This window comes from Dendrobates tinctorius, unplaced genomic scaffold, assembly GCF_039654945.1.
Source record: "Dendrobates tinctorius isolate UK_male_01 unplaced genomic scaffold, ASM3965494v1 ptg000383l, whole genome shotgun sequence".
In the NCBI taxonomy this organism is placed as follows: Eukaryota; Metazoa; Chordata; class Amphibia; order Anura; family Dendrobatidae; genus Dendrobates; species Dendrobates tinctorius.
Window position 1 is genome coordinate 854,427 of NW_027362049.1, and position 14,051 is coordinate 868,477.

At 48.9% G+C, this 14,051-nt stretch overlaps 1 protein-coding gene across 4 annotated transcripts in view; it reads left to right on the plus strand.

Moving 5' to 3' along the window:
- Positions 1-14,051, plus strand: part of RHBDF2 (rhomboid 5 homolog 2) — a 125,002-nt gene that overhangs the window by 82,621 nt on the left and 28,330 nt on the right. For all 4 annotated transcript variants that reach the window (XM_073563154.1, XM_073563157.1, XM_073563155.1 and 1 more), the window contains exons 3-8: positions 11,172-11,287; positions 11,850-11,974; positions 12,676-12,871; positions 13,264-13,476; positions 13,692-13,820; positions 13,912-14,036. In XM_073563154.1, the coding sequence (XP_073419255.1) occupies positions 11,174-11,287; positions 11,850-11,974; positions 12,676-12,871; positions 13,264-13,476; positions 13,692-13,820; positions 13,912-14,036 (902 nt within the window). In that variant the 5' untranslated portion in view covers positions 11,172-11,173. The remainder of the gene's footprint in view (positions 1-11,171; positions 11,288-11,849; positions 11,975-12,675; positions 12,872-13,263; positions 13,477-13,691; positions 13,821-13,911; positions 14,037-14,051) is intronic.

Genomic DNA, 14,051 nt, shown 5'->3' on the forward strand with positions numbered 1-14,051 from the left:
GATGATGGAAACGTTTCGACTTTGGGGCCAGCAGACGCTGAGACGGTGACGCCTCCTAAAGTGGATAGGTCAGAGGTAGAACTGACCGGAAGAAGAGGTATGTCTGCCCAACGTACGGACCTGACGTCTCGTGACATGACGGATGGTGGGCTGGGAGATGAGACGACTAGACTAGACACACGGTCAGAGGGTGACTGGAGGGTTCACTCGACTGATAGGGCTGACCCAGTGGTACCCGTTGAAGATATAATTAGAGAAGTGGTGGTGCGACATGTGATGGCCGAAAAAGAACAGGACCATAAGATACAGTTGATAAAAGAGACAGTGGAAGAACATCTCGAACGAGAAAGGTTCCTGAGACAAATGGCCGAGCACAGGGTGGAGGGGCTCGAGAAAGAAGTCTTGGAGCTCAGAGGTCACCTGTCAACGTGGCAAAACGTGAACAAGACCCTTAGGGAAGAGATGGAAGAACTCAGAGGAGTAGTAAAAGGTCTTCGGCAGGAGAGGAAGTTGGACGAAGACCTACCGTGGGTGAGCGCGAGTGATAACAAGACAGAACTGCCAGTATCCATCTTGGCAAAGGGTCGTGAAGAGATAAAGCAACGAACGGAAGAAGACAGTCACCCGTTCGGGTCAACTGTAGTGAGAGAAGTGTCCGTGGTAAAGCCAGAGTCTTTTGTCCAGGAAGAGAGCAAGACCACGACCTTTAAATCTGTGATCGAGGTACCCGAAGACATGCAAGAAGCCTGTGCGGAGGAAGGTGTATATGAGGCTTTCAAAGAGGCGGTCAAGGCGTGTAAGGTGCACTGGGCACCTGAGACTCTGCAGTTGGTGATAATATCAGCCAGAGAAGATACTGCAAACCGGGTAGCTGTCCTGAAAGAGATGCATTTACAATGTCTCCACGCCAAACAGCTGGTCAGGCGGAGTAATATGAAGGCTGCTCGACGCCTAGAGTTAGCGAAGGATGCTATGGATCGGCTGGGTTTGCGGAAAGATGTGGTTCCGGTACCCAAAGCTCTGATTGGAAGAATCATTGGAAGATCCGGGAAGGTAATGCAAGACCTTGTGAATGTCTCCGGTGTGGTGAGGGTGAGGATCCCTCCTGATGATGACCAGGTATCCAGTGAAGTGGGTAGAATTCCCATCATGGTGGTTGGCTCCGCGGAGAGCCTGAGAGACTTTCAGATGCTCGTAGAGTATCGAGTGGGGTACCTGCAAGAGATTGAGCAGTTGAGGCGGGACCGTCGGTGAATCAATAAAGAGGCACGGAACACCAGGTGGTGGCCGCCTTCAACCCAAGATGTAAGGACCCGAACGGTTCCTCCAAGTAGTGACATGGCAGGTGGCCGAAGAATGTCAGCCAGTGGCAGTTCGACGGGCCGTACAAGGCTGAGAGACATTAGTTCCTTGAGACGCTGAATGGGTCAGACTCAGGCCAGACAGTAGGCCCGATTAAGACTGATGACCGCACCAACCGGGAGAGCCGGTCAGTGGGAGAAAGGTCAGGTGACGAAGCGCACTGTAGGAGGGTGGTGAATAGACAGTGTCTGATGACGCAGACAGACTGTAACTGGAGGGCCAAAGATCAGGGCCGGTATTCTGACCGCTGGGGGCGGGGGAGGCCTAACGTAGAGATGAGGCCGTATGACAGATGGAGACAGTTTTCTCGACCTGTGGGGCAAGGTGTAATGAGTGCCCGGTCTCTAGATCCTGGTGTAATGTGTGTTCAACCCTACAAGTTTGAACAAAGGGGGAGGTATGTGGTGTAGTGACCACTGTGTCCGCTAGGGGGCGCTGTGTGGATGTCCCAAGAGAGGATGAGTGGCAGAATCCTGAAGGACCATTGTGTATCTCAAGGTGGGTGGCTGTTATGAATGGGTCACCGAGGAGGAAAAAGCCTAAACATGCTAAGCCCAGAAAAACCAGAGAGGTTGGTAACTATGCAGATTGCAGATCCCTGATCCTAACCACACAACTAGCAGCAGCCGTGGAGCGTACCTACGATGAACTTAGACGCCTCGTCACGGCCGGAGGACTAAATAAGCCTAAAGCAAGATAAGGGGAAAACTAACTGCCCCAGAGCAGACCCCAAAGGAATAGACAGCCCCCACACATGTATTGACGGTGAAACAAGATGAAACACAAACATATGCAGGAAAATAGGCTGAGCAAACGATGGGGCCCAAACTAACTAGAAAGGAGAGGAAAGGAGAGACACTGTCTGCAATCTGCCCAAAACCCTACAAAATAATGTCCAACACTTCTGATAACAAAATTAACCCTGAAGTCACTAGACTTCTCCCACTATATCAGCACTCTGAAATATTCTGAGACAGAGCAAAAAGAGGCCAATCTAATAAGGGACAAAAAGCAAATTGGCAAATACAGATAAGTAAGAGTGGAAATTCAGCACAGGCCCAGCCGGGGCTGGCTGACCATACAAAAAACTGAATAGAACAACAAAATCAAGTGTGAACATTAGCAGAGAAACTTAGCTTGAGATGACTGGAACAGAGCTGAGAACCAAGACCTGACAAGCAGAAGGAATCACCGGCACCAGAGTAGGGCGTCGGCTGTCTTAAATCCAATCTGAGATTCCTGAGGTCCAATCGTCATCCTCATTATCAGGTGGCAGATCTCTACTGATTAAATCAGCCTCACAACCTCCTGTTACCACCAGAGGGAGCCTGGAAGGAGAACTCAATGAACTTACAACAGGTGGCCTTGAGATGGAGACTTGTGTGTGTGTGTGTGTGTGTGTGTGTGTGTGTGTGTGTGTGTGTGTTGATCAACAATGATATTGCTGAAGTGTTGTTTCAATGTGTCAGGGAGAAGTCTCCAGGTAACTGGGGAGACAGGTGACCCAGTTACCTACAAACCCACCCAGGGGGTGGGTTCAAGTAAGTTGTGATAAAAGTGTATGAATGGTTCAAGGACCAGTGATGAGAGAATAGCCATGTGACCCGGTGGGTGTGACTACGGACCGTATAAGGTGGCCAGGGTAGGTCACATGTGGTGAATGCTGGGACCCGGTTGGTCCAGTGTGGAAGGTCCCGCTGAGATGGGGCTTCCTGGCTAACAGCCTGTGAAGTGGCTGTGAGTAATGGCGACGTGTGCCTGTTAGTTCCCTGGAGGGAATGAACGTGTGCAGCATGGTGAAGCAGCATGAGGAAACCCTGACAGGGTGAGAGAACTTGGGGCTAGGAAGCCTGCGCATTGAACAGTGCGTAACTTATATGACTACAGGATAACGGAGGGAAACTCTGTAATGGACGCTATGCTGATTATATGCTGTTTTCTGTTGCTGTGATGGTTTATGATGCTGAATAAACCGAAGGGACTATGATTGTTTTGTGGAAAACCCGTGCCGGATCTGGTTTTGTGGCGGCTAAGCGAGTATCCCCTACTGTGTGTGTGTATGTATGTATGTATGTATGTATGTGTGTGTATATATGTATATATATATATATATATATATATATATATATATATATATATATATATATATATATAATTTTTTCCCTATATCACATCTTGGTGAAATGTAGCTGACTGCATTTACTGTAAATGAATCATCATTTCAGCAGATCCTGATACAATGTCACTATACCATTCCACTGTTCTGCTTATCCAGTTCTTGGGGTATGTTCACATGGAATTTTTTTTATGTGAACTTTGAAGCGAACATTTAAAGGGAACCTGTCACCACTTTTCTGACCTACCAGCTAAAAATATCAGTTAATTGAGTGTCCGCTATGCGTTCCACAACTATTTCTGAAACCCCCTGACTCCCCATGTATCACCCATAAAAACCTTTGTTTTATTGCTCCCATGCTGTATGGTAATGTTTGGCCCAGTCTGATGGGCATTGCTTCGGTTCCCTCACTTCACATCTCCTCTGCTTGTTGTACGCATTCCTTGATGTGAATAACGCAGATCGCTTAGAGATTTCGCGCGTGCGTAGTCAAATGGGATCTCACTCATGCACAGTATGCTTTGCCCAAATGCGGGCAGAGCTGAAAAGCAGTAGTGCACAAGTTGGTTATCTCCTGACCAATGATGATTTGAGCCAATGTAACCGGTAGCTATTAGCAGCCCGGACCGCAGATGGCAGGAATAAGAGGCCGGCTTTTATGAGCATCTATGTTCCACTCTGAAACGCTGCAGTGGTGAGGTGACTAGTCCAATGGGCAGGTCCACGCCTGGATGTCTAGATTGACCAGACTTCTTAGGGGGGGGGGGGGTGTACACCATCAGTCTAAGTTGGGCAGGTTGGTGAGGCCTCTCATGGCCTACCTTTGGACTAGTCAACATTTTCAACTCCTTTTTTTCTCTCAAACTCCCACAGCTGACAGGTATTTTTGGTCATTTTCCCTGTTTATTATGCCTTTTTTTTACCCTCTGCTCTTCTCTCTCTGGATTTGCATTATAAATTAGTTCTGAGAGGTCTTTTACCTCAAACTCCCTGCAACAGGGCATGGTGTATTGAGCTTTCTTTATCGCCTTATTGGGGGACACAGAATACCATGGGTGTATGCTGCTGCTGCTAGGAGGCTGACACTAAGCAAAACAAGAAAATTAGCTCCTCCCCGGCAGTATACACCCACCGACAGGCACCAAGCACCTCAGTTTGTGCTTAGTGTCTGTAGGAGGCGGACCGGGATCTCCCCAGATCCGCATTTAATCCTTTCTTTTCAGGTTTTAGTTGTGTTTTTTTTTAATGATTTCCCCTTTCTTTTTCAGATACAGCATCAGGAAACGGGATGTGAGTTCATCCTGCTTTCCCTATTAATGCGGCTGAGCGAGCAGTGTGGTGTCACCCACATCGCAACTCTCAGGACCGCAGGCAGGACCTTCCCCTATCACCCTCGGGTGCTATGGGCTTATAACGGTGGACGGTCCTAGCCGAGTACCCTCCTCACCCCTCTCCCAGGACAGGGCTGAGAGGAAGACGGCAGTCGCCAGCGGTGACGTTTCCCCTACCATGGCCGTCTTCTGCACCATACGGACATAGTGCGTGTACTGAGGATCGTTTCTCCCAGCGGCCTGCAGGCTATCGTGGGCCCCTGCGGTCATCCTCCTCAAGGACGTCAGGTAAGCGGATCCAGATGTCCCCTCCAGCCCCGCTCTCAAATATGGACCCTAGCCCTGCAGTGTTACAGCCAGTACTGCGCTGTATTAAAATACAGCCCTGCACCACGCTATCAGGATCAGTACCCCTTTTTGAATTTCCCGCCAGTTTTCCCTAAGCGCTGTTAGATGCGCTTATCATCGGGGGGTTCAGCGGTGGCCTCCACAGGCAGCATCCTACCCGGTGGCTGCCCTGTCCCTGTGACCTTCCTATCCCTGTGGCCTCCCGGTCTCTGTGGGTTCTGTCCCTGTGGTTTCTTTGCTCCGGGCGCGCCGTCGCTCATGAGGGCAGAGGGAGCACTTTCACTTTCGTTTTCAAAAAGAAAAAAAAAAAGCTTCTCCCCTCTCCCTGTGAGCGCTTTCTTCGCGCACTTTTACAGCATAGCACAGGGCTGCTTTCTCTTCAGCCCTGTCAGTGGGAAATTTACCGCGCCCCCTCCTCGGTCCTCTTCCAATCAGGGCTTGGCGATTAAGCCCCGCCCATCGCTAGCGTCTCTTCCTGCCTCTCTCTTCACAAGATTTCTTCCTGGGGGACACCGCTGGTTTTTCTGCACCTGATCCTCGGTAGGCTCGGCGCTGCTTCAGCTGACGCTAGAATTAGCTCCCATCCGCAGTTCCACATCAGGCAGTGTTTCTACCCCTTTGACATATGCCCAATCCTGCAGGAGCTCTCTGCTCTAGGACCCACCGTTATTCACTACGCCTGCGCGCGACGTAAAAAGAAGTGGGTATCAGGTCAGTCGTCTCCCTTCTGTCCATCCTGCAGCCCTTCCTCCATGTCTGCCCCTCAGGAGCACTCCGAGCCTCGGGTTGAGAGCACCCCACCCCCTGAGTGGGCCGTGGCGGTCTCAGTCGGTCTCTGATCTCACGAAAGTGTCTCAATCTCTGGTCCAGGTCTTAGAGCGGTTACCCCAGCTATCTGCAGCCACCTGTGCGCCGACCGCCTCACGGTGAGTTGCCAGCACCTGACCGCGACCCTCAGACGGACAAGCCGGGTAGGGGCTCTAGGAAGCGGGTCCTGTCTGGCTCTTCTTCCAGTTCGCAGGGTCCCTCCGCTTCTCCCAGGCTACGCTCCTTGTCTCCATCCTCAACAGACGATCCTAGGTCAGACGATGATTCCCAATCTGGATCTGACTCAGAAGCGGACAACATAGCTAGAACTCGGATATGGTAGATAGTCTCATATCGGCTATATTCCAAACTCTCAAAGGAGGATAAGGCACCCCCTCAGGAATGCCCTGTTTCCTTTAAGAAAGCGAGGCCTCCATCTCGAACCTTTCCTAATCACAAAGAGTTCGACACTTCCTTAGCCATTCACTGGCAACATCCTGAGAAACGTTTTTCAGGCCGCAAGTACTCAGATGTACTATATCCCTTCGATGCAGATCTAGTCACGAAATGAACCAAAGCTCCCGACGTAGATCCACCAGTTTTCTCGGATTTCCTCTAAGACGGTTCTTTCCCTTCCGGACGGAGCTTCTCTTAAAGATCCAATAGACCGGCAAATAGAGTTGTTGGCTAAGTCAATTTTTGAGGCATCCGATGCTCCCCTCTGTCCTATCTTCGCCTCCGCTTGGGTGGCGAAGGTCATTTCAGCTTGGGCAAAGATTCTGCGCAAACGCATTTCAGCAGCAGCCCCTCAGGACAAGCTGGCGGATTTAGCAGACCAATTTAGTCATGCGGGCAAATACCTTTTGGCTGCCTCCTTGGACGCGGCTGGGTGCGTAGCAAGAGCTAACAGCAACATAGTAGCCATACGCCGCATTCTTTGGTTGAAGTCGTGGAATGCGAATCTCGGATGCCACTGGTGGAAAGAGCATTTCCCTTCCCCAGTCCCGCCCTAAGAGGTTCTTTAACAGGAAGGCTTCTCGGCCGTTTAGGTCCTTTCGCCCCTCCTCTCCCGCAGAAGGTTCATCCCAGCAGTACCGGCATCCTGCTTCCAGAGACCGGAGAAAGCCTTCTTATAAGCCAGCTCCCCGATGGAGATCCAGAGGTCAGCCCTCCAGGTCCTCAGGCTCCCGATCCGGCAGACTTTCATCTAAGTGATGGGTCACCCCCACCTGGAAATCTTTCCAGGGTGGGAGGCTGACTTTCCTCTTTCTAAGACGCATGATTATCCATTATCGACGACGCTTGGGTCAGGGAAATCATCACATCCGGATACAAAATCGAGTTTTTCTTCTCCCCCAGTCGCTTCTTTCTGTCTCGATCCCCAAGACAGCGATCACAGATTCCAGGGTTCCTTCAGGCCGTCTCCTCCCTCCTTTCCGCAGGGGTCATCGTTCCCGTTCTTGCAGACGAACGGTTTTTAGGGTTCTACTCGAATCTCTTCGTAGTCCCGAAAAAGGACGTCTCTTCTCGTCCAATTTTGGATCTCAAGTTGCTCAATCGCCACGTGAAGATCCGGAGAGTTTCTCTGCTCTGTGGACATACAGGAGGGCTACCTCCACATCCCCTTTTCTCTGCGGCATCAGAGATACCTCTGCTTTGCGTTTCAGGACAATCACTATCACTTCACGGCCCTCCCCTTTGGACTAGCCTCCGCTCCCCGTGTCTTTACGAAGGTGATGGCAACAGTCACGGCCATCCTTTGATCCAGAGGGATTCTTATCATCCCTTACCTGGACGATCTCCTGATCAAGGGTTCGTCCCGCCAAGACTGTCTTCACAGTCTTCAGATAACCTTGGATGCCCTCAGCCGCCTCGGATGGATAGTCAACGAGGAGAAGTCCATCCTGCGCCCTACCCAACGTCTGACCTTTTTGGGCATGGAGTTCGACACGAATCTAGCCTGGGTGTTTCTACCGAGGGACAAGTTTTCAACCCTTTCCAAAAGGATCCAGTCTCTACAACGCTCGAGGATCAAGTCCCTTCGGTCCTGCATGAGGGTCCTGGGGACGATGATAGCTTCCATGGAAGCAGTGCCCTTCGCACAATTCCACTCTCGCCCTCTCCAACTGTTCCTCCTGTCAGTCTGGGACAAGACCTCGTTTTCTCTGGACCGCCCCATTCTTCCGCTCAGTGTCAGACAATCGCTGACTTGGTGGACATTGCCGGCGTCAGTTCTCCGCGGAAGGTCTTTTCTTCCGCCTCGGTGGCAGGTCTTCACCACCGATGCCAGTCTCCTAGGATGGGGGGCGGTGTACCATCAGAAAACGGCCCAAGGACGCTGGGACGCCTAGGAGACTCTTCTGCCCATCAACCTTCTGGAGATCAGGGCAATCCTCCTTGCTCTCCTTCGTTGGCAGCATCTCCTCGTAGGCAAACCAGTCCGCATTCAGTCAGACAACGCCACGGCTGTGGCGTACAAAAACCACCAGGGCGGTACTCACAGCAGGCAGGTAATGTCAGAAGTGGCAAGGATGCTGCGCTGGGCAGAGCGTCACGTTCCGGCGATCTCCGCTGTTCACATTCCAGGGGTGGAAACTTGGGCAGCTGACTTCTTCAGTCGCCAAGGTCTAGCGTCAGGCGAATGGTCCCTTCATCCCAATATGCCAGCGTTGGGGCACCCCGGACGTCGATCTCATGGCATCTCGGATGAACAACAAAGTTCCTCACTTTGTAGCCAGGTCCAGGGATCCTCTAGCCGTCGGTTGCGACGCCCTAGTAATTCCGTTGTCCCAGTTCCAGCTGCCTTACCTGTTTCCTCCCCTTGCCCTCATTCCTAGAGTGGTCAAAAAGATAGAGGGCATTCCAGTCATCCTAGTGGCTCCAGACTGGCTGAGACGCCCTTGGTACGCGGAGTTGGTGAACATGCTCGTGGACGTCCCACGAAGGCTTCCAGACCGTACAGATCTTCTCTCGCTCGGCCCTCGTTACCACCAGCGTTCTCAGGCTCTGAGTGTAACGGCATGGCCGATGAGGATGCAATTCCGAAGCATTCAGGGTTTTCCAGCCGGGTCATTCAGACCATGATCAAGGCTCGGAAGCCAGCTTCCTCCCGCATTTACCATAGGTACTGGAAGGCCTTTTTCCGTTGGAGCGATAACGAGGTTCTTCCACTGTCATTCTCCATTCCATCCATTCTTCGTTTCCTCCAATCTGGTTTGGATGCGGGCCTATCCCTCAGTACTCTCAAAGGCCAGGTGTCTGCCCTAGCAATCCTCTTCCAGAAGGATCTAGCTTCCTTACCGCAAGTGAAGACTTTTCTCCAAGGAGTCGCCTATGTTGCTCCTCCTCATCATTCTCCGATAGATCCATGGGATCTCAATCTTGTTCTTGGCGCCCTCCAGAAGGCACCATTCGAACCAATCCAGGACATCCCTCTGTCTTTCATGGCAGGTGTCTTTTCTAATCGCCATTACTTCCATCAGGAGAGTTTCTGAGCTGGCGGCCTTATCCTGTCGTTCTCCGTACCTTATCCTCCACCAAGATAAGGTTGTTCTCAGGCCAGTTCCTTCCTTCCTTCCTTCCTTCCTTCCAAAAGTGGTATCTCCCTTTCACATTAACGAAGATATCGTCCTTCCATCGTTTTTGTCCTACGCCTGCTCATCCTCTGGAAAAGTCACTCCACAAACTGGACGTAGTGAGAGCCTTGCGTGTTTACCTTGCCAGGACCGCTTCTTTTCGCCAATCTGATTCCCTGCTTCTCATTTCTGAGGGTTGCCGGAAAGGTTTTCCGGCCTCCAAATCCACAATTGCTCGCTGGATTCAGTCTACCATCCTGGAAGCCTATCGACTTCAGGAGAAACGGCCCCCTCCGGGAGTGAAAGCCCACTCCACCCGGGCTGTTCGGGCTTCTTGGGCTGTGCGACACCAGGCTTCGGCCTCACAACTTTGCAGGGCCGCGACCTGGTCGTCTTTGCACACCTTTGCGAGGTTCTACAGGGTTCATACCCAGGCCTCGTCTGATGCAGCTCTTGGTAGGAAGGTTCTGCAGGCGGCGGTCGCGCACCGGCCGACCTAAGCCCTTCCTTCTGTCGTTCCTTTTATTGCTGTTCCCACCCTCGGGACTGCTTTGGAACGTCCCATGGTATTCTGTGTCCCCCAATAAGGCGATAAAGAAAGAGGGATTTTGGGTTCTTACCGTAAAATCTCTTTCTTGGAGCCTTCATTGGGGGACACAGCACCCTCCCTGTTTAAGCTGTACCGTGCTGGGTCTTCGAGTCCCTTGTTGGGTTGGTACATATGTTCATTGCTTTTGGTTGCTTCTACTGCTTTTTCACCAACTGAGGTGCTTGGTGCCTGTCGGTGGGTGTATACTGCCGGGGAGGAGCTAATTTTCTTGTTTTGCTTAGTGTCAGCCTCCTAGCAGCAGCAGCATACACCCATGGTATTCTGTGTCCCCCAATGAAGGCTCCAAGAAAGAGATTTTACGGTAAGAACCCAAAATCCCTCTTTTTGGCTCCTTGTTGCCTCTCTTTATCAAGGTCTTACATTCTCCCCTCTACATTTGTGAATGCTGCCTTTCATTGATTGCTCCCACTCACTGACTCATGTGTGAAAAACTTTGCCATCTGCTCTCCCACTGGAGATGATGTATTGTGCACACACTGGCTGCATGGCACTGTGTATACACGGTTCTGTCATATTGGTGTAAATGAACCCAATTATTAATTATTCTGGGTTAGAGCAGGTGCTCGGCTTCAATTAGACACAGTGTTTCTGCTCCAGGGTACAAGCTTTGGTCAACCCATACAGCACTTATTCTAGAGTATCACTCTTTACAAAGGACCCTCAACAGATTTTGTTAAAAGGCCCGCTGGCAGGCTTTAATAGGTTAACTGCATTTTTTTAATATCGAATACACCCTTATGGATTTTTTTTCCTTTTTTTTTTTTTTTTTTTTCTTTCTATTTTTGTACAATACATACTGATGTTGACATTTTCACTATGTGTGTAAAGGCATAGATATGTACTCTGTTATCTAGAAGGGTCGTCAATGAATATTTCACTATCTTTGTACAGAAGTGACGGGCTGTAAATTGCTTTATGGCGCTTACACTGCTCTCACAGCCTATTTGCAGGGATCTCATGGCAGGACAGAATTCAGAGATGAATATGTGTGTGGCTTGACATGTATATTTCCTCTTTTTCAGACATGGCATCTGTAAACAAGAATGGAAGCAACTCGCGCCTACAAAGCCGGAAACCGCCAAACCTCTCCATTACTATCCCTCCAACTGAAGCAGAGCGGGATGCCAAGCAGTTACGGGTATAAAACCAATATGAATGATAGAAGAAGACTATGATTTTGAGGATGGAGAAAGAGGGTGATGGTATGGAAGAGAGGAGGAGAGTGATGGTATGGAGGAGGGAGGAAGAGGGTGACACTGATAATAGGGAGGAGGAGGAGGGTTTGACGGTAGGGAGGACGAGGGTTTGACGGCAGGGAAGGACGACTATTGTGATGATTTAATGGAACATGAAATGATGATGGATGATCAATGGGTTCTAAACTTGGTGCAGTTTTTTTTTCTCGTTTCTTTTTTTCATACTTTTTTCCTGGAAAATTGTTCTCTGCATTTGAAGCTTCCGGCTGGTGCTGTGCTTAAACACACAACACACACACACATCTGGCTTATATGAGTGGTATAAATGTACATAAATTTAGTATATACATAAACCTCACATACCCTAATCAGCTTCTCTGTATGGAGTGGTGACAAGAATCTTGTGATCTGAACTATTTCTATATGACATTTGCTGATAACTTATGTAAATAAGTTTAAGCCATTTGATGGAAGATATATTTACTTTCCTGTTGTCTTTTCCAGCCACTTACCAAACCACTGTACCAAAAGAGTGTCAGTCTGCAGGAACCAAGAAGGGCGGATGATGGCGCCGCTGGTGACCGGCCCGTGTTTAGAAGACAGACATCACTTTCTCAGAGCATAAGAAAGTAATTAACATTACATATCCTTACAAAATCCATGTCTAAAGGAACATTTTTACAATATATAACATAGATCACCTCTGAATATAAAATTAAAAAAAGTTGTACATTTTTAAAATCCTATTTTTTTTCTTGTACAGATTCTAAGTCACAGCATGCGTTTTGTCCATTCTCACTCGCATTTGTAGACGCCTCTAAGTTTGTAAATCTCCGGGAGTTTGCTACAAGTACATTAATCTGCTGACTTGTAGTTTGGAAAGTGTCATCTTTACATGAAAAAGTGAACAGTAAATGGATTTAGAAGAAGGCAGTGTAGCACATAGAAGTGCTTACTACAGAGAGATGTATTTGCTCAGCTAACACTATAGGGGCACATTTGTTATCACACTATAAGAAGAATGCTAGGGACATCATATTTACCATATTTCAGGGGAAGAAAAAAAAGAAACATTTTTGTGAAATTCCCTTACTGCATTGTAAAATAGATGAAACATTTATAATCCAGAAGAATGTGGGGAATGCAGGGCGTCCATGCTTTCTACAGATTTCTTTCTTGATTTCAATGGAATCCATGTCTTCCATTGCAAAAATAACATCAATCCATTAGTCTGTACCACCTTGGGCAACCTTTAGAATTAAGAGTATCCATAAATATGGTTGGGTAGTATGAAAAGTAGTCTACAGCTTGTCGTCTTTTCTTCTCTCAGAGGTACAGCGCAGTGGTTCGGAGTCAGCAATGACTGGGAAGGAAAGAGACAACAGTGGCAACGCAAAAGTCTTCGTCACTGCAGCCTCCGTTATGGAAAACTTAAGCCCCAATACCAAAGGGATATGGAGCTGCCCAGCCAGGAAACGCCCTCCTTCCAGGCGACGGAGTCTCCTGCCACCTCTCGGCTACCCAAGGTAGGCTGTATACTTGCACTAAAATGCAAACCTAAACTTACCATTGTAACAATTCAGTCCAGTGCAGAAATGATCCCCATCATAGAATAATAACCCTCCAATACTGCCTAATAATGACCGTACATGTAGACCCCCCCCAGAAAAGGCAGCATGACGGAGCACTTTCCTATATAGGTCAGACACTTAACATGATGTAGCCCATGATGAGTATATTGGGTCCATCGGGCACTGGTCTTATCCCTTGCATAGTGACCAGCGAGTTAGAATTTTACCGCCTTCTCCAAGTGAAGGCCATGAGGCATTTCACCTGTTAATGTTCTGAATGAAGTGTCTGCAACTGACTTTGCCCCTGTTTTAGATCAAGATGTCATCTTTATTCATCTTTTACTTAGATTGTGGACCCGCTGGCACGTGGACGTGCATTTCGACATCCAGATGAGGTGGACCGGCCAAGAACTCCTCACACAGGAGTCACCCCAGTGACTCCTGGAGTAATGTCCCTGACCTCCTTCACTAGCGTACGTTCAGGGTACACCCGTTTACCACGTCGTAAGAGGGAAAGTGTTGCCCACATGAGCTTTCGTGCTGCAGCTGCTATTATTAAGGTATGGTACAATGTGCAGAATTTCTACTTATATTAATAATAATAATCATCTTTATATAGCGCCAACATATTCTGCAGCGCTTTAAAATTTAAATCACCTATCTTATCCATGCCTGTGTTATGTCATTTCCGTAAAGACACGCTGCATCTCCATGTGACTGTGACATGCTGAGGTTATATCTTGTACTTGAATATATTGTGCTTGAATATTTCCAGGGTCGACCCATACTAGACACCCCCCACAGCCGAAAAGCTGGGCAGAAATGCAGCTTTGCTTATCCAAGTTTTATGGACGAGGACACAGTGGATGCCCCAGACACTCTGGATTCCTCGTTCTTCAGTAAGGCAAGACATTTTTCTTATTTTATTTCAGGTAGCCGTTATTTATAAGCACCCAGGAAGTTTCTTCATTTAACTTTTTCTTTTTCTTGCACAGGTTGACATGCATGATGAAGCATTCTCTATGCCCGATGATGTCTTTGAATCTCCCCCCTTGTCTGCAGCTTATAGAGCACACGTGCCAACTCCTGAAGACAAATCAGAGGGACCCATTACAACTGTGTAAGTGTCTCCATG